This window comes from Diabrotica virgifera, chromosome 1 (genome assembly GCF_917563875.1).
Source record: "Diabrotica virgifera virgifera chromosome 1, PGI_DIABVI_V3a".
Classification (NCBI taxonomy): Eukaryota; Metazoa; Arthropoda; class Insecta; order Coleoptera; family Chrysomelidae; genus Diabrotica; species Diabrotica virgifera.
Genome location: NC_065443.1, coordinates 136,177,289 through 136,199,073, shown reverse-complemented (window position 1 = coordinate 136,199,073; position 21,785 = coordinate 136,177,289). Strand labels below are relative to the sequence as shown.

Below are 21,785 nucleotides of genomic sequence, written 5' to 3'. Positions count from 1 at the left end.
TATTTTCTACGATTTACTTCCGACACCATCTCTCTATCATCCACCGTTTAGCGGGGGTGGCGCCCTAAAGTTGACAAGTTTTTAAAAAAGATGTTTAAAAAAAAATATGTTTTTCCCTAACGGAAATTAAGAAGAAATCCTGCGGCAATTATTCACAAATAATTGACTGATTTTTTGGTATAGGTTTCACTTAACGGTAATCGCCCTTTTTTTAATTACAGGGTGTTACATTTTAAAAAACCTCTTTTTATACCATCTGAACCGTTTATGCTAGAGTAAAAAGACTTTCAGCGATTACCCATGTACTGGTGCTATTTACAAATTTGTATAATGCACCCCCATTTTTTCCCCGGAACCACCCAAAGAAAGAAGAATTAATAAATAAATTGATTTTCTTGGAATCCTTCACACACAATGCCCTTTATTAATATGCTTCATATATCACTTTGTGCACGTTATTATTACCCATGCATGGACACCAAAAGCAATTTCCTAGTGCAACTCCTGTAGCAAAAAAAAATAAATAAAATGGGGGGTTGAAATTTTTTTTTTGTTTTTTGCTTTTTGATCCGTATGGGCATATGCTTCATCAATAGTGCTTTTCAAAAATATATATGGTTATTGCAACATCTCTGCGAAAACCACCCCTATCCTTAAAAATATACTGCAGAAACTACCCCTATCCCTTGGCGAGCATGTTTTTACGATTTTCTCATTACCTATGTATTCTTTTTAAACAAAAGAAGGTTAAAGACCACTATTTACTCTAAAAATTATGTCCTATTCATTTTTTCGTATAAGCAACCGTTACGGCACAGTGGCGCCGTAAACCTCATATATGCTTTGGCGGGCTCCAGTTTTTGTTTTTTTTTTCGTCATCTGTTCGTTTTATAGATAAAGTACGTATGCAAAATAAAACAACACAGTGTAGCCTACAGTGGTCCCCAAAGCCACAGTGGTGGCCCAAAATAAATTTTTGCATATTCTCGCCACCTACATGCATTTTATTGCATTAATGCTACTTTAACAGCACAATATTTACCCTTAGGTGGTCGCTACGCAGTGGCGGATCCAGGGAGGGGTGATGGGGGTGATCACCTTCCCCCCTCTCAAACCAAGTGATATTATATTCAAAGATTATAAAAATATTCATTTATTTTTATAGAAATTTAACCAATTTGCACCCCCTCTTAACGATGCTGGATCCGCCACTGTCGCTAAAGCATAAAAAGTCATTCTTATAAAAATAATATTAATATAATATAAGTATTTCTATAAAAATAAATGAATATTTTTATAATCTTCAAATATAATATCACTTGGTTTGAGAGGGGTGGGGGTGATCGCCCCATCACCCCTCTCTGGATCCGCCACTGCTTAGCGACCACTTAGGGGTGAATATTGTGCTATTAAGGTAGCATTAACGCAATAAAATGCGTGTAGGTGGCGAAAATATGAAAAAATTTATTTTGGGCCACCACTGTAGCTTTAGGGAGCAAAGAATGTAAAATGTGCATAGGTCATGATTTGTAGGTTACACTGTGTTGTTTTATTTTACATAAGTACTTTATTAATAAAACAAACAGATGACGAAAAAATAAACAAAAACTGGAGCCCGTCAAAGCATATATGAGGTTTACGGCGCCACTGTGCCGTAACGGTTGCTTAAACGAAAAAAATGAATACGACTAATTTTTAGAGTAAATAGTGGTCTTTAACCTTGTATAAGTTTTGTTTAAAAAGAATACATAGGTAATGAGAAAATCGTAAAAACATGCTCGCCAAGGGATAGGGGTAGTTTCTGCAGTATATTTTCAAGGATAGGGGTGGTTTGCGCAGGTATGTTGCAATAACCATATATATTTTTGAAAAGCACTATTGATGAAGCATATGCCCCTATGGATCAAAAAGCAAAAAACAAAAAAAAATTTTTAACTCCCCATTTTATTTATTGTTTTTGGCTACAGGGGTTGCACTAGGAAATCGCTTTTAGTGTCCATGCATGGGTAATAATAACTTGCACAAAATGATATATGAAGCATATTAATGAAGGGCATTGTGTGTGAAGGATTCCAAGAAAATCACTTTATTTATTAATTCTTCTTTTTTTTTTGGGTGGTTCCGGGGCAAAAATGGGGGTGCATTATACAAATTTGTAAATAACACCAGTACATGGGTAATCGCTGAAAGTCTTTTTACTCTAGCATAAACGGTTCAGATGGTATAAAAAGGGGTTTTTTAAAATGTAACACCCTGTAATTAAAAAAAGGGCAATTACCCTTAAGTGAAACCTATACCAAAAAATCAATCATCTATTTGTGAATAATTTCCGCAGCATTTCTTTTTAATTTCCGGTACAGTTAGGGAAAAATATATATATTTTTTAAAACATCTTTTTTAAAAACTTGTCAACTTTGGGGCGCCACCCTTGCTAATCGGTGAATGATAGAGAGATGCTGTTGAAAATAAATCGTAGAAAATATAGTTCTCTTCATATTTCTATAAAAGAAATTTTTTGTAAAAGGTACAGGAAGGGCTACGTTCTGCAAAAACCATAAATTACCCCCTTTAAAGGGGTGAAAAGGGGGTTCCGGGGCGAAATTTTTTCAGAAAAAGTTAGTCTTATAATAAGCACCCCTTGATATGCCAGAAAAAAAATAAAACCGGACTTGTGTCCATTTTGCAAGGTTCAACCTCTGTTTCCTACACTAAAACACCAAGATTACAAAATAATAGGCACACGAGTTGCAAGCTAGGCTGGGCAGCACTGACAAACAATGGCATCTGAGTCACGCATTGCCACACATGCGTGTTGCCACTATTGTCAGACTATTTATTGTTCTTTCATAAAGTGTAACAAGACAGCCAAATGGAAACAAATCCATTAATATATGATACAGCTTAATTATATACCCTTTGTCTAAAACATTGAATTTTGCTGGGTGGCTCCAATAATATGATCACTCACTGTATATGGACAAAAATTTGACACAGTAAAGTTTAAAAAACAAATTTGACAGTTCTTTATAATGATCCAGATTATATTAAAAAAAATCTACAAGAATTGTATCAATATTTAACGTCTTCGGAACTTGATAATGCATTTCAGGAACCCTTTAAATTGACAAACCTATTTTTAATAATTCCGGCTACAAGTGCATCCGTTGAAAGAAGTTTTTCAGCAATGAAACGGATTAAAACATGCCAAAGAAATACTTACCCAATAGCAAGATCGAATGTCGTCATTTTCTTTAATTTTCATTGAGTAACGGCTTTTAAATGGATTAATGACAGAATCCTCTGTCTACGATTCTGTTATTAACATTTTTCCAGATAAAATAAACAAAAACTTATATTTGTGAGGTTCTTTTAAACAAGATTTTTTGCATCTGGGTTTGGTAACACTTTAGAAAAAGTCACGCGTCGCCACTGGTTAGAGGTTAGAATATTTACAGTGTGAGTATGAATTTAGTTTAAAACAAGCCTTTCTTTGTCAGTTAATGACGGCAAAGAGAAATATAAAATAGATATCTAATAGTGAAAAGAAAAGAGAGCAAGATTGGCGCGCCAGGTTGTAGTCGTTATTTTTTAGAACTCTAGCTATATTACACAGGACTCAGAATACTTATACAATAGGCATTAGCTTTATTTTGTTACGGCGTATTCGGATACATTTTCACTACTGGCTCTTTAAGGTGAGTTTTTGTGTAATTCCGGCAATAATACTGAAAATTTTAGGAATAATCCAGAGGCGTACGATCACATCTACAACATTATTGTTAATTGGCATCGTAGGAAAATTAAAGATGAAGGTAAATAAAAAATTATGAAATTATTTTCTTTCTGCTTTCTTTACAGGATGTGGGCCTCTGCGCAGGATCGAAATAAGTATAACTAACAAGACCCAAAAACTGTTTGAGTTTGAAAAACATCACGGCTAAACAGCTTTTGGTTATAAGAGCTCACATTGTAAAAATGTACTATTTTGAAAACTATTTCCATAATGGAAACAGAAACAATAAACAATAATTATAAAATGTAGTGTTCATTATAGTCAATTTTGGTTTAATCTCATATATGAACATAATATTTAACCTAGGCATGTCACAAGAAGAGAACCTTTTCATATTCATATGTTTCAATACTTTTGTTTTTAAATCCTCTATGCCCTCTGCCCTCTACTAATAGGAAGATCAAGCAATGCAATACCAAAGTTAATACCTATAGAAAATTTTATTAACTGATGTTACTCAGTAAAATTCTACATAAATCTTTACACAAGTGTCTAGAGTTTTTGACAGCCTAATAATATTTTTATGCCACATCTACTTTTCTGTTTAATTACTATTAAATTAAATCTTTTTTATTGAATGATACTAATTTTGTATACTTTAGTTTCAGATACACCATGTATCGACGTTCCTACCATACCGGAAGAACTTCCAGAAGTCCTCATGTGCCAGCGCTGCCAAGAACAATTCACAGAAGTTCAAGAATACGTCACGCACAAGGAAGAATGTGACAAAAAGGCTATTAAACACGATGATCCAGCACATTCCGACCCGGAGGATATGGTAGTATCAGAAGACGATGATGATGATGAAGAGACAGGCGGTAAAAGGTTAGAACGGATGCGACGGAACCGACAAGATGCTGCGAATAATAACAGCGTGGAGGAGAATTCGCCAGATGAAGATAGTCAAAGATTGGAATTTCCGTTTCCTATACCAGCGGCAGCTCCTGGACATGTTACGCTGGAAGCATTACAAAATACCAAAGTTGCTGTAGCTCAGTTCGCAGCTACCGCTATGGCCAATAACGCTGATAATGAAGCAGCTTTACAGGAACTGGCAGTATTACAGTCAACATTATTCACTTTACAACACCAGCAAGTACTTCAGTTGCAACTAATAAACCAATTACAACAACAATTGCAAATAGATAGACGTAAAGAAGAAGAAGAAGCAGAAGCTACTGCAGCTTCACCAGCACCTTCCGATACTGAAGTAGAGAATACTCCAGTAGAATCTCCGCCTCCTGCTCCTCAAGCGCTACCTGTATCACGAGAACCTACACCGGCTTCTCTGCCTCCTCCTATGCCATCGAATATTCAGCCGTCACCAGCTGTAGAGCCACCATTGCCTGAAGTTAAAACTCCAATATCAATGCCTATGCAAATTCAACCTCCAATGTGTTCTATATCTTCGTCTTTAGCATCGACTATTATAACACATAACGACGAACAATTATTAGAAGAACCAAATACATTAGAGATGTTACAAAAGAGAGCACAAGAGGTATTAGATAGTGCCAGCCAAGGATTGTTAGCCACCAACTTAGCAGACGAGTTAGCTTTTAGAAGGAGTAAAGGATCCATGTCTCCTTATGACTCAAAAGGAAGGAATGAACCGTTTTTCAAACATCGGTGCAGATACTGCGGGAAAGTGTTTGGTTCCGATTCAGCATTACAGATACATATCCGTTCTCATACAGGTGAACGACCTTACAAATGCAACGTTTGCGGAAGTCGCTTTACAACAAAAGGAAATTTAAAAGTACATTTTCAACGGCACAGTCAGAAGTTTCCTCATATCAAAATGAATCCTAATCCAGTACCCGAGCATTTAGACAAATATCATCCTCCATTATTGGCACAACTTGGACAACAATCATCGTTGTCTCCCGGAGGGCCACCGCATCCACCACATTTAGGATTTCCAGGAGGTCCACATTTTCCACCTACCTCTTTACCTCTGTTTAGGCCGCAAGGTCCTCCTCCGCCAGAAATTCTCGGAAATCGATTGCCGCCTTCACCACATAGACTGTTAGATCCTCCTCCTCGATTATTTCCTCCACACCCGCTTTTTCTTAAACGTGAAGAACAAGAAACGCCGGCAGATTTAAGCAAACCTCCGAGATCACCTTCCCCAACTGAAGATAAAGTTCAAATGCCTGAACCTGAAGAAAACAAGGATCGTGAGCCAATGGAGGAGAGTAAGCCGCTGGTAAGCACCCCTCAAATCACACCAAAACAAGAAAATAATTTTATTGAAAATGAACATGAAAATGAGCATGAACGATACTCGTCTTCTATAGCTTATGATGAATGTAGTAATAGTAGTAAATATTCTAATGAAGATTTATTAGAACAGAGAAGTCCTGGAGGGGAACCTTCTGAGAATGTCCAAGACGAACCTGAAAACTTATCTAGTAGGCATAATTCAATAATAGGTCCTTTAAGCATATCAACCGGACAAAGACTACCTGCAAACTTTTCATTTGGACATACTAGCTCTCCGCCTAGCAGTACGTCTTCTGGTAGTTTAGGTCACTTTCCCTCGCATATTTTGCCAGATATCACTAAAGATCCATCTCTTTATACCAACCTATTACCTAGACCGGGTAGCAATGATAATTCTTGGGAGAGTTTAATTGAAGTGACGAAAACTTCAGAAACTAGTAAACTTCAACAATTAGTAGATAATATAGAACACAAATTGTCGGATCCTAATCAGTGTGTAATATGTCATAGGGTTTTGTCCTGTAAAAGTGCGCTGCAAATGCACTACAGGACTCATACTGGTGAGAGACCTTTTAGGTGTAAAATATGTGGCCGCGCTTTTACAACCAAAGGAAATTTGAAAACTCATATGGGAGTCCATCGAGCCAAACCTCCAATGCGCGTACTACATCAGTGCCCCGTGTGCCACAAGAAGTTCACCAACGCATTAGTTCTACAACAACATATCCGCCTGCATACCGGAGAACCAACTGATCTCACTCCGGAGCAGATCCAAGCAGCAGAAATCAAAGACTTTCCTTCCCCCGGTGGGTTTCCCAGCCTACCGAATTCCATTCATCCATTCCTTAGCCAAGGGTTTGCAGCCCCAGGTCTTTCGCCCATAAGCGGCTTACCTATGAATATGAGATGTGATCGAGACATCAAGTCGGAGCACGGTAGCATGGACGACGATGACGATGATGATGACGACGATGCGATGAGTTCTTTAGATAACCAACACATGCCACCATTTTCTTCTTCGCCGTCAGATATACAAAACACTGGCATGCCTGTGAATACCATAGCTTCCCAGTTTTCTGGAAGTGGACTGAGTTGTTCTGCGGAGGACTTATGTTCAAATCGTACCACGACACCACCACCCATTCAAAATGGCGATAAGTCTCCTAGTCAATCAGGGGTTACTAGTCCTGGGAGTGCTGAATTGAGGTCCTCTCCAAATCATACTCCCGTCCAGGTACGTTATTATTTTGGAATCTTTTTTAAATATGCCAATTTACCTCTTTTAACATTTATCACCATATTTAGCAGCTTTTTGTTACATTATCTGCCCTATAATAGGCATTTTACAGTCTATCCTATTATTTATTAGCTAATTTGTATTGCTTTTTGCTCCTCTGTTTGTATCCAGGTGCACGGTCTTGTGCAGTATGGATCAAATTGTTCGTCGTCTATCACAGATCATCTTGACATCGTGTACGTCGTCTTCCTCTGTTTAGTTTACCAGTTCCTGCTCTCTATTCAGTTAACTTGCGTCTTTCCTTCCCCTTTCATCCTTTCCACCTGGCCAGTCCATCTCCATTTCAATCTGAAAGCTCTCTCCACATCTGTAACTCTGATTATGTTTGTTGGGTCTACATTTGTGATCTTTTCTTTTATTGTTATTCCTATCATTGATCGCTCTTTCCTTTTTTGTGCTAGTCTTAGTTTTAAAGCATTGTTTTTTGTTAGGGACAGTGTCTCCGAACCGTAGGTCATTACTTTTTTAGGAGCTCCATATGCTACGTTTATTTCGCCCATGTCATTTCGTATCAAAACTATGTCATCTAATTCTACCGAAAACTACACTATCTAGTTCTACGTGTTAAATTCTTTGTGGAAATCTATAAATACTATTACCAGAGGTGTATTGTATGACGTATTGTATACTATGGATTTTTCAATGAGTTGTGTTATCGTTTGCAGGTGGTCGTTGGTGCCCAACTTTGATCGAAATCCCACTTGCTTTCTGTCTCATTGTCGTTTTTATGATTCTTGTGAAGAGGTTGTACATATGGATTAACATGCTAATGGATAATAAATTAAAAAGTTCTTGTATTTTGAGAATCAGAGTCTCGCCCCCGTTTTTGAGGGACTCAATAACTAGTTCCTCATCTGCTTTATCTCTGGCATTAGTTCAGAACCTTGATTAAATATGGTTTCTTCTGTTGCTTTTTTATCTTTACCTCGGTGTTCCGTCTACTACTGTAAAAATCTACAGTTTTCAAGAACTCAGTCCTGCTGGTTACCTACTATTTCATCCTGTGTGTCTTTTTAATTTGATTATTTGACTGTTTCCAGTTTTTAATTTTCTTTAATGTACCTTCAAGGTTTTATTTGCCTGCATCGTTTGTTGCAGTTTTTCATTATTCTTAAATCTTTTCTGATTGCTTTGTGTAGGCACTTCTCGATTCAACTTCTTATATCCTCTTTACTTGTGTATATTGTATTCTCTATTATTTTTTCTCTGTTTCATTATGGTTTTAGTTTCACGGCTGATTTTCTCTTCTATCTTTATTTTTGGACAATGTTTCTTTTGTCTTTCCCGGGTAGCAGCTTGTGTAATGCATTCATTGAGATAATTTATATCTCTAGTAGGAAGTGTATTTGATTTTAATTTGTTTGTCTCAATGTCTTGTTAATATATTTTGACGTTACTGGGTTGTATTCATGTGTGTGAACATGTGGACAATACATTACTGTACTTTACATTACATTAAACGATTTTTTCTATGGTGAAACTTACATTTAGAGCTCTTTGAAAAATACTAATTTTGCACACAGATTCCACGTCCTCCATCATCACAACAAGCCTGCAGTCCTGCACCATCCGATAATTCGGTAGGAGCTTTAGACCTCACACCAAGAAGCCAACCTGCCAATACAAGTCCTGGACCCTCCACGCCGAGTGGAACTCCATCACTTTTTCCTTCGTTTGGACTTTTACCTTCAGGCGGTCAGTCACCTCTCATGACGTCAGCACTATCATCGTTGACGTCATCGGTTTTGACATCGACGTCGTTCAGTCCCTTACGGCTAGCGGTCGGGCCGATTGGTACTTTGGGTAAGTTTTTGTTTTAATTATCGTTAAAATCTCCGGATAGACAATAAATTACTTTAATAAATCAATGTATTCATCTGTTTCATAGTTCTGATAATTATGAACTTGAAAAAGTAGCCAAAATTTTGTTGCCAAATATTTAACAAAAAAAAAATATTTCTAATAACATGTTTAAATGAACTAGAAACATTATTAAGACTTACCACCAACCTGGGTTTTTTCACTAATCAAACATAAATTAGCATCTCGATTAGCTATTTCGACAAAAAACTAAGAAATGAAAATGAAGTCGTAGTTGTCGGATTCTTTATAGCTTTAGCTAGTAATAGAAAGGCATTATGAATATTATAGAGGAAGATTTGAAAATAGTGCGTAGTCTAGAGAATAAAACTGTCTACATTCTTGAAGGAAAAGTATTTATCGGACATAAATACCTGTACTAACATATGAATGCGAAACTTGGACCATGATTAAAGCAAACTAAGAAAAGCTCCGACGTTTTGAACGAAAAATACTTAAAAAAATTTTCGGACCTCACCACATCACCACAAACCAGTATAGGATCAGAACCAATATCGAAAAAAGCACTCTACAATGACGCCGATATAGTCCAAGAAATTAAATCACAGCGACTAAGATGGGCACAGACTTCATAACTAGAAACTTGAAAGACTGGTATGGGAGGAGATTCCTACAGGCAAAAGACCACTCGGAAGTCCCAGAATGCGATGGAGATATAGTCCAGGGCGCATCTGTTTTGAGATGGACGTTGAGAGGTGACTCAAATTTTTTTGCAGTAATTGCTTGAAAATAACTCAAACAATAATATTTCAGTTATCCTCCCACTCAAAAAGGTCCGGAACATTGTTTAAATAATTAAAATGTCAAAAAATGAAGGAAAAATTCGATTTTTTTCTTCGTTTTTTGATTATAACTTTAAAAGTATTCACTTCCGAGAAAAGTTGAACTGACATAAAAGTTGCGTAATTAAATTTCCTATAATATAGAATTGGTTATAAATTTTAAAAATAGTCACCCTTGTTGCAAAATAACAATAATTGCGAAAAAACCATACAAAAACAAGTATTCGCATTTTACGTTTTTCAACCATTTGTGCTACACTAAGGGCCTTCATATTTTAATACCCAGAATAACTTTATAATATAGTAAAACAACACTGTAAATTTCATTAAGATCGGTTTAATAGATTTTGCAAAATAAATTTTGCAATCCAGCTTTCGCAAAAAAAATTCATTTTTTAAAATGTTGCAGGACTGAAAATAAAGCAGATAGCAAGTTGATTTTTTTTTGCTTATAGAAGTGTACTGTACCTTTCATTTGCAATTTGCAAAATTAAAATCGATTAATTACCACGGCGTCAGGAAATTTTTTAAATAAACATTAATTTTTGGTGCTGCGCGCAGGACAGCGGTGTTCGATTCACACAAGTTGATTTCCATCAAAATTTCTTCTAATCTTTATCTAATATATTATTTTCTTACTCAATATTTTGTTGCATTTTAATATTTTAATTCCACAAAAATCAAACTAATTTTATTATTATTTGTGAAATATTGTTTAAACAATTGCATATGTTTAAAAATAATAAACTTTTATTCACTAAGTTAAAATATATGCACAAAGAAAGTTTTTGCTAAAAAAGTGTTATTTCAAAAGATAGAGTAAGTATTTTTATTTTGCAATAAACAAATTTATTTATTTATATCGAAATGTAATAAAAATTAAAATGTATCAATCATTATCAAAGGTCATTGGAATGCCCAATCAGACCAAACTATCCGCTGTCCTGCGCGTAGCACCAATAATTAATGTTTATTTAAAAAAATTCCTGACGCCGTGGTAGTTAATCGATTTTAATTTTGCAAATTGCAAATGAAAGTTACAGTACACTTCTATATGCAAAAAAATGTTAACTTGCTATCTGCTTTATTTTTAGTCATGTAACATTTTGAAAAAATGAATTTTTTTTGCGAAACCTGGATTGCAAAATTTATTTTGCAAAATTTATTAAACCGATCTTAATGAAATTTACAGTATTGTTTTAGTGTATCATAAAGTTTTTCTGAGTGAAATATGAAGGTCCTAAGTGTAGCATAAATGATTGAAAAACGTAAAATGCGAATACTTGTTTTTGTATGGTTTTTTCGCAATTATTGCTACTTTGCAACAAGGATGACTATTTTTTTAATTTTTAACCAATTCCATATTGTAGGAAATTTAATTACGCAACTTTTATGTCAGTTCAACTTTTCTCGAAAATGAATACTTTTAAAGTGATAATCAAAAAACGAAGAAAAAAATCGAATTTTTCCTTCATTTTTTGACATTTTGATTATTAAACAATGTTCCGGACCTTTTTGAGAGGGAGGATAACTCAAATATTATTATTTGAGTTATTTTCAAGCAATTTCTGCAAAAAAATTTGAGTCACCTCTCAACGTCCAAATGTACTAATATTTTTACAGATGCGCCCTGGTCTAATAAAATTCAAGCAAATATCCGGAAAATGAACATTAGATTTAGCCCTAGATTGATGGAAGACCGAAAAAATTGGAAAAAAGTTGTACAGTCAGCTAAGACCAACCCAAGGTTGTAGCGTTACGTGATGATGACGAGTTCTACATCTAGTTTATTATTACGACATCTATGTGAGCAATATAGAATGGAGATCAATGAAGAATCAGCGTGAAAAGATCAATAGGAATAATGTTAAAAATAGAAAAAAAATGTGTGTGCACTTTGTACGCACGTAAGAAGTTATACTTCTATTATATGATTTCAGCGAAATCAATATACTTTAAACAGTTTATTTATATTTTATTTAAATATTAAACTAATTTTAATACTTGTTACTTTCCAAAAAATTTTATTAAAACAATACCAAAGATTAAAAAAATTAAAGAATAAAACACACCCCAACACATTGAAAAATGAAACAAAGAAATGATTTCTGAACAATAATTGTTGAGAAAATTTTTAACTAAATACATATTTTCTGAAAAAAAAATATACTTAATAAATATACTTACAATCATAAAATGTATAAAAAAAATAAGAATTTGCATTGGGAATTGAATCTGCGTCTATCAGGTTGTTAGAATAGGTTTGTTCTAGCAAACAGTCAAACTAGTCAGAAACCGTCAGCAAACAGTTGGTCAGTGAGAGAACATAATACCAGTAATATCCCCTCTATTTGCGCTGGTCCACTATTTGCTGATAGTTTCAAACCGTTTGAAACTGATACTAGAACAAACCTATTATTTTGAACTCTACGCAGAATTTAACTACCGAGACATGTGAATGACGTGGGAAGATATAGCAACTAAAATTTTTTTTGACATTTGCTTATTCTCTTAATTTAATCAAATAAGTTTGATTCTTGTGGAAATAAAATACGACAGAATATAGACCAAAAAAGCAATATAGTAGATGAAGATTTTTGTTGGTAATCAAATTATGTAAATCAAAGCATTATCTACTAGCTAGGTAGGTGGTAGGTAAATTTTCCAAATCGGTATGTAATTTGTAATTTTTTATTACAATACTGAAACATTTACAATAAAGTACGTACCTGTTGCTTTTAAAAACTATTTAAAAAGTCACTACAATTATAAACTTGCTTTTTGTCTCACAACAATAAAAACTAATATACACAACATTATTTGTTTATCCATAATCTCCATATTGAACAATTATTGACAGATGATTTTAACACCCAATCAGATCCCGTATAACGTTTGAGCAACTAAAACCATACTGTCGGTGTGCGCATGCGCCCGACAAAATAAAAATTTGCCCTCGTTTCTAAAGAAGTATAACTTAAAAAAATACTATTTTATTGCCTTTTTATCGAACTGCATCTTTTTGTTGTGTTTACTGCTTAATAATTTAGAATAATGTATTATTTCCAGGTCCATGTTGCGACCAATCACGAATTTTTCAAAACCATGCTTCAAAAATAAAAAATGAGGTTACACCTTTTTATAAATCGTTTGTATGTAAACAAAAATCAAAATATTTTGATAAAGAGAACTGTCTTTCTATTTAAGAACTCAAGATTTAGACTCAGGGAGATATTTTTGGATATTAAAAGCATTTAAATTGTTCCATTTTTTGTGAAATCGTCAAGAGTTTTTTTGTTTTGGGGTCATATTTAAAACAGAAGATAAACATCATGTATTTTTAAATTTTCTGGCCATGATAATCCAGTAAGTTTTATCCCATAAAATAAAAATTGTAAGAATTTAGTTTATGTCACGTCCTCTCATTGGTTGGCCACGACTATTTTCAAAGTTCCTTGATCTGTTTAACTTTAACATTTATTTTATGACAATTTTTTTAGTACTTTACAAATAATTCTTCTTTTGGATGTGCCTATCCTTGCCGAATGTTGGCGATCGTCATGGCAATCTTAACCTTATCTGCAGCAGCGCGAAAAAGCTGCACATACCTATGTTGTGTTGAATCAGTTATTGAGGTTCTTTAAAACCAAGATGTTCTTTTTCCCTCTGAACCTTGCTTTACAAATGTTTTTCCTTAAGTATGAGATGGCTTGTAAGAGGCATATATGGATTCATTTCGTATTATGTGTCAGAAGTATTGTATCTTTGGAGATTTAATGGTGGTCAGTACCTCTCGCATAATAGCAATGTTTTAGAGGCTATAACTTCGTTTTTCAATACCATTTGTACCAGCGGACAACTACCTAATGGTTGGTCTAATTCACTGTTTATAGCTCTACCTAAGAAGACAACAGCAAAAACCTGTGCTGATTATAGAACCATCAGTTTGTTAAACCATTTATTGAAACATTTTCTGAAGGTCTCATGGTCGTATCTACAATAAATGCGAGGAATACCTGGATGATACACAGTTTGGTTTGCGTAACGGGTTTGGAACGAGAGAGGCACTGTTTGGAATAAACGTACTTGCTCAAATCTGTCGAGATATATATGTAAACATTTACTGTTGTTTTATTGACTTCCAAAAGGTCTTTGATCGTGTTAAGCACTCTATATAGAAAAAGTTTTCTCTATAAAGTATTTAGGTGTCTTCATAGATAACATTTACGTTGGTCAGACCATATCATGTCAGTAAACGAATAAGGGCTCTAATGCATAAATTTTATATCTTAAGAGATATTCTACCCAGGAAAAAATTAATCATGGTTTATAACTCGCTTGCAGAATCAGTCTTAAGATATTGTATTGTAGCATGGGGTGGCGCGTTTAACAAAACTCTTCAACATTTTAGAAACAGTTCAAAATACTCTATTAAAAATAATTTTTAAAAAAGAAAACTGCATCCAACAAAAAAATTATATGATGAATCCGAGATATTTAGTGTTAAATGTCAGTTTGTAAGAAAAATTTCAACAACCCCTAGATCGGAAACGAAACTACAGCCACTAAACGAACTCTACATCTACAACTGTGTTTTAAATGTTTATATAAACTCAAACAAATTTAAATTTCAAAACAACCTATTAACTCGATCAGTAACAAATATGGATATTAGTATTCAGCAGTTCAAAAAATCAGTAACACAAAGATCCCTAATGTTCTTTGGACCTAAATTTTATAACATAATTCCTATACATATCAAACAAGAACCTAAATTATTTAAATTTAAAAAACACATAAAAACCTATCTAAAAACCCACTTACAATTATTTTTGGACGCAATGTCTTAATGTATGAACGACAGCATAATCAGAGTAAAATTTGGGTGTATATTGGTATTATAATTAACAAAGTATTCAGCAGCTAGAGAGGTTTACCGTCCGTCTTGTTCTGTTGCATTATCTCTTCGATAGTTAGGTATGTTACTTCTTAGTTCCAACCTTAATACTACTTTTATGTAAAATTGATACAGTTTCGATTGACATAGTACAGTGCAAAACAGGCAACTCTGGCCTAGGCATGGTGCTGAGTCAGTCGACACTAATAATAATATAGGATCTAAATGTAAAATGTTGTACACACATATTTTTGAATAAATTTGAATATTGATCGAAGCTCTAAATACAGAGATAAAGCAGAGATGTTCAAATAATTGCAAATTTATATTGGAATCAAACAACATCAGTTTTAGTAGATGGTGTGCAATCACAGGCTCTTAATATTAAAAGAGGAGTACGGCAGGGATGCCTCTTGTCACCCCTGCTTTTCAACTTTTATTTCGAAAGAATTTTCAGAAAAGCACTTTCTGAAAAACAAGAAGGAATACTTGTGAACGGTGAAGTCATCAATAATTTGCGATATGCACACGATACAGACGGTACTCCTAGCTTCTACTAAGAAGATCTGCAAACACCACTTGATAGTGTCGTTGAGAGTTGTAGGGAGGCAGGTCTGGTTCTGAACATACGGAAAACCAAAATACTCGTAATAGGTAAACAACAGCATATAAAAACGTCTATATATGTAAATAATACCAAACTTGAGCAAGTTGATAAAATCGTTTACCTTGGACAGCAATTAAATTGTAACGCTGAAAGTCACTGCGAAATTAGATCTAGGATAGAGCAGGCTTTTCTTCTTAAAGTGCCTATCCGTTCCGGATGTTGGCGATCATCATGGCTATCTTAACTTTGTTTACTTCAGCCCGGAACAGTTCAGTGGTAGTCGTGTTATACCACTTTCGTAAATTTAGAAGCCAGGAAATGCGTCTTCTTCCCGGTCCTCTTTTACCATTTACCTTCCCTTGAGAATCAGTTGGAGAAGGCCGTAACGTTCTTGATTTCTCATTAGATGTCCTAGATATTCTAATTTTTTTTATAATTTAGCAGGCTAGATAGAGCCGCTTTTAGAGGGATGTCCAAGGTGTTATGTAACAGAGACCTAAAGTTGTCCTGGACTGTGAATAAAATCGATCTAAATCGCCTTGAGGCTTTCGAAATGTGTGGTGCTATAGAAGAATTTTAAAAGTTTCCTGGGTGGAGAAGATTCGAAACTCCACAATACTAGAACGTCTCAGCAAGACTACTGAGATCATAATAAACATCAAACAGAGAAAGCTGGAGTATTTCGGACATGTAATGAGAGGTCCCAAATATACATAGGTTGCTACAAAATGTTATGCAAGGAAAAATAACAGGCAAACGCAGTCCAGGACGAAGAAGAACCTACTGGCTGAAGAACTTGCGAGATTGGTATGGTGTTGATACAAGCATGCTATTTAGGGTGGCAGTGAATAAGATTAAGATAGCTATGATGGTAACCAACGTTCTGAAAGGACATGGTACATGAAGAAGGATAGTGCCTATATCCTAGAATTTTCTTGGTCAATCTTTTATCTATTACTCTGGCATCATGTCCTGGTCAGTTCCATAAGGGATCCTTTTGTTTCAGCGATTTATTTCATTATATTAACCTCAAATTGTTGAGAAATACTGTTTAGGGAATAGAAAACCTTAACTCCATTTAGGCAATAAAATGGAAAACAAATAAGGCACATAAAGAAAACAAACCGTTTTTCACAATACCATCATAATGTTTTCCTTTTTTTTTCTGAATTTATTTTTAATCACTATTTACTAAAAACTTAAAATATGTTTAGAGTTTTTCTTTTTCGAAGTAGTTAAAGACGCCTGGATTAGCGCCGTATTTTTAAATATTGTTTCCGAAATGTGTCTGAAAATAAACCACAAATGGTTAATGTATTAATTTTTATAGCCACACCATTTCAAACAATTATTTAGTTATTCTGAAAACAGTCGTTTAGTTTAACTTATAAAGTCGTAAATTATTTGAAGAAATGTAAACGGACTGTTAAATGACGTAAATATGTTCTAATGTAATACCTGAATCTGCTTTAGCTCACTAATTTAGTCTTCATTTTATAAATATATGTTTTCTTGAAAAACTATTTTAAATACGATAAAAGCTGGATTTATTTTCAAATAAACACTTCGGGATTCCATTTCTATGACATAGCTTCATTTTCAAGCTTTTAGTAACGACCACGAGATGACGCTAGTATAGGATGTCATCAGTATATTCCAGGAGTTTTCAAACTTTAATCCGCAACATACTATCTCTTAATCTGTAATATACAGTGAGCACGTAAAGGTTGGAATAAATTCATTTTCTCGAGAATGGACGATTTTGGAAAAAAATCCCGAAACAGGTCAATTTTTATTTTTAAATTGCGACTTTTTGACATATGTGCCATACTAGTGACGTCACCCATCTGGGCGTGATGACGTCATCTATAATTTTTTTAAATGAGAATAGGGGTCGTGTGATAGCTTATTTGAAAGGTAATTTAATTCTCTATTCAGTAATATAAACATTAACATAATTATTTATACAGCGTGTCCAAAAAAAAATTATTTAAATTAAATTTATTGACATAAAAAGAAGAATGTGTGTAATTTATTTATCTCAAAATACATTTTACTGCTATCAGAAAACAGGAAATAAAGTTTATTTAACAAATAAATATCGTTTTAGCATTTTAGCCGCCTACTCACCTTCATCTTTTTGAACATTTAATTTTTTTACATTTAAACATTTGATTTAAGGGAAAAGCAATGATTATTTTTCAAATAAACATTTTTTCTGTGTTCTAAGAACCTTAAAATGTATTTTGGACTAAATAAAAATTACATGCATTCTTCTTTTTATGTCAATAAAATTAATTTAAAAAATTTTTTTTAGACACCCTGTGTAAATAGTTATGTAAATGTTTATATTACTGAATAGAGAATTAAATTACCTTTCAAATGAACTATCACACGACCCCTATTCCTATTTAAAAAAATCATCGATGACGTCATCACGCCCAGATGGGTGACGTCACTAGTATGACATATATGCCAAAAAGTCGTAATTTAAAAATAAAAATTGACCTGTTTCGGGATTTTTTTCCCAAATCGTCCATTCTCGAGAAAATGAATTTATTCCAACCTTTACGTGCTCACTGTATAATATATCAAAACAAATTTCTACGTCAAGGAAAAGTATATTAATCAGGTAAGAAAAGAAGACAATGCAGCTTTGGAAAAAACACTTGTAGACTTTGCCAAAGCCTTTAATAGTATTAAACACCCAGCACCTTGAAAACTTTTCAATCATAATAAGATTCCTCCTGAGATCATCAAAAGTATCCAAATAATTGATCATCAAATTAGGTATATGGGCTATTCCACGAATAAACGACTGTTTTGGGTTATCGCGACAACGCATATTTTAGTGTGCTACATAAGAAGTGCGATAGTAAATGGCTCTAATAATTGTTCCAATAAACAACAATGTATTTTGCAATTTACTTTCGTTCTTCATAACTTGCACAGTAAAATATTCGTTGTCGAGATAATCCACAACAGACGTATGTTCGTGAAATAGGGTATACAACATATAATATAACAACGAGTTTATTACATCTGTCGCCATTTCTCCTATCCTAGTTTCCAATGTTTGCGGTCCCTCCAGTCATCTGCTCTATCTTCTTCTTAAAATCGTTAAATCTTAAAGAGCATGGGTGCAATACAGCAGGCTTGGCGAAGTCCTTTGGTCACTTTTATCGTTTCTGTCACTTTTTGTCCAATTTCAACTGAACTCCTCATTTCTTCGTACAATTACAGCTTTAAATAAACATTTTATGCAGCCTTTGAATATCTTCTTCACGTCAGTAAATCAGAATTTTCCGACGTTGACGATCACCACTGCGAAAGCTTCTCGATCTTCTGCAATATGGAATAATTGTCTTGCATGTGATGTCTGTGTCCATTTACGAATGTTTTTTAACCAAGAAACCTGTTTTCTTCCTACATCTTTACTGCCCTCTATTCTGCCTTTATAGATCAGTTGAAGTATTTTATATATATTTTCCCTCAGTATATGTCCTAGATATGACATTTTCCGTCCATATGTGTTTAACGTCTTTAGTAGTTCTCTATCTTTGTTGACTCTCCTTAGTACTTTCTCATTCGTTTTTCTTGTAGTCCAAGGTATCCTCAGTATCCGTCCGTCTATGAATCCACATTTCCAATGCTTCAATTTGGTTCATGATCGATATTTTAGTGCCCAGCAGAGGCGTGCGGTCCATGGAAGCAGGGGAAGCACCGCTTCCCTATTATATACTTCGATATAACAAAATACATTATTAACTAATATTTAATTATCAAAAATTTTCCCCAATCCCAGTAATCTACATATTATTACCTAGGCAATAGGCATTGAAAAATATTAAAAATTAATCGCATAGGAAGGAACTCAATATGCACTATGCACACAATTCAACTACTCGGTCCGCCCCTGACAGAAGCGCATCTCAAAATCGCCGCTTGTCATGCAGTTGTCCCGTATAAAAATTGGTCAGGGTTCAATGACGGCACCCACTAGTCGCGCCAATTTTGGTACCCTGCAGAAGCGATCGTTCGATCGGCTTCCAAGAGTGGGATGCTCTGACTTACTGCTTCTAAGGGGTGCTTAGGTACATACATTCGCTTAAAGAATATTTCGATTTAAATTTTTTGCAGAGATTTTTCCTTTTACTGATCTTTTATTTGACATTTTACAGATGAAGTCAATTGACATTGCATTTTGTATAAGACAAATTCATGACTTTATTAATACAATAATTAAAAAACGAGAGCAGTTTAAAAATATTTGGGATAAAACTGAAAATATGGGGTTTGAACATGAAAGAAAAAGAATGAAGATTGATAATGTCGACAACAGAGAGACCTTTTGATAACATTCTACAAAAAATGAATTTTCGCTTTCAAAATTTTAAAGAATTAAAATTTGTAGAATTATATAATATATTCTTATTTAATATTTCTAATTATAATTCATCAAAATTTCCCACAGAGGAATTTATTTCACTACGATTAAATAATGAAAATATTTTGATATGCCAGCTTTGCAGTATAAGTTAAGTGTTGTTTATGAAACAACTCACATTAGTGATAAAGATATACTCAGAAATCTGGGTATTTCTTATAACTACTGGTTTAAAAAAGTCCCTTTGTGAAGTGTCCAACTTGTGTGAATTACTACAAACTATCCCAGTCACAAGTGCATCAGTTGAACGAAGTTTTTCAGTATTAAAATGCATTAAAAGTTTTACAAGAAATTCAACAAGCGAAGACAGACTTTATAAGTCCATTGAAAAAGACCGAATTCAACAATTATCAGAAGTTGATAGGAAAATAGAGCTCAAGTATAAATAAGTGTCATATTGTTGAAAGTTGTGTGTTGTGGAAAATGCCTCGGAATTAAAAAAAAAACATTTAAATAGATCTCTTCTTTAGGAAACGAAGCCCGGAGCGAGGACTTAAGGCCCGAGCAAGCAATACAGATCAATGATAGGTCACTATAGTCACTAGAAATAGCGGCAATAGAGTGCCTCACGCATTGATCGGGATAGGATTTAGTGTGTGACTCCTTGTACCCAGGACGTCTCACATAAGCACTTTGCTGATAGAGAGCCCCTATAGCGCATCAGAGTGTTATCAGGTGGGAAGTGGCTCGACCCTCGACCCTTAAGAAAATATTTTTATATCCTCACTGAATCGCTTCCCGTTTAGAAAAAGTCACCGCACGCCACTGGTGTCCAGACTTCTGCACCATACAAAAGTACAAACCAAACCTTTGAATATCGAGTTGTATATTAACTTGTATTCAAAATCTAAAACTATATGGGACCAAGCTAGTTTTCTGGTGGACGATGATATCGCGAGCAATACCATTTTAAGTTCTCACATAATGAATTCTGGCCAAAATTTCAAGTATAGTACTGGATTTTGATTCTTATAATATTTTCAATTGGCAAATCATTTATCTCTATTTCCTAAAAATGTCACAAATAAACTTAGTTTGTTTTAATTCTTGCTACATCATATGGCTTCTCCATTTATCTTGGAGGTTTCATCTCCATTAAAAATTTTACGATTTTCTCATTTTCTTCAAAAACGTCATGAAATACATCACACCCAAGAGAGCAGCACCAACACAAATAAAAATCAGAGTCAAAGGAATAAATACCTAATAAAGGAATCCACGGAATACTTATACACACAGAAACATATTTTCAGAGAAGATTGATAACAATGAAATATTAGAAAACGATAACATAGAGGAAAGCATATACCTTACTTTAAAATGCATTACGTGAACATCAAGAGCCTAAAATAATGCTTTTATTAAATGACACATATGTCAACGGCGTAACCAGGATGATCCTAAAACAGGGTTACAATGGAATATCGCCAATTTAAGCTCAAAGCACATCTTAATGAGGGGGGGGGGACTATAGCCCCCAAATCCCTCCCCTGGTTACGCCATGTGCGTGGTCAGAAGATGAGAATTGACATTGATTGCAGCTCCCATTGATTTTGCTTATCCAGTAATGCAAATTTTCCCAAAATGCAACGGTTTTCTATGTGCGCGTGGGTTTTTTAAATTATGTACGTTCCTTTCTCTCTGAAATAGATTCTATATTTTATAGTCATTAATTTTGCAAGCCTGACACAAATATTCATACATTTGTCAATAGAATCACTAAGAAAAATCATAAAAATATACTATTGTATTCTTCGAATGGGCTTTCAAATTTCAATTGCCAGATTTTAACAAAATAAAAGCCTTGCTTAATTTATTCAATTCTTTTACTTAGAAAATTTCTGACCAATTA

The 21,785-nt window shown here is 34.2% G+C and overlaps 1 protein-coding gene across 5 annotated transcripts in view; it reads left to right on the top strand.

Annotated features, from left to right (window-relative positions):
* The window catches only part of LOC114349435 (homeotic protein spalt-major-like), a 499,984-nt gene that overhangs the window by 424,816 nt on the left and 53,383 nt on the right, over positions 1-21,785 (top strand). For 4 of the 5 annotated variants that reach the window (XR_007696687.1, XM_050644745.1, XM_028299810.2 and 1 more), the window contains exons 4-5: positions 4,396-7,256; positions 8,843-9,122. Coding sequence is in view for 4 of the 5 variants with exons in the window: in XM_050644745.1 (XP_050500702.1) it covers positions 4,396-7,256; positions 8,843-9,122 (3,141 nt within the window). In the remaining variant the exon portion in view is untranslated. Of the gene's footprint in view, positions 1-3,738; positions 3,813-4,395; positions 7,257-8,842; positions 9,123-21,785 lie in introns of all 5 variants that reach the window. The other variant, XM_050644739.1, reaches the window with a different exon arrangement.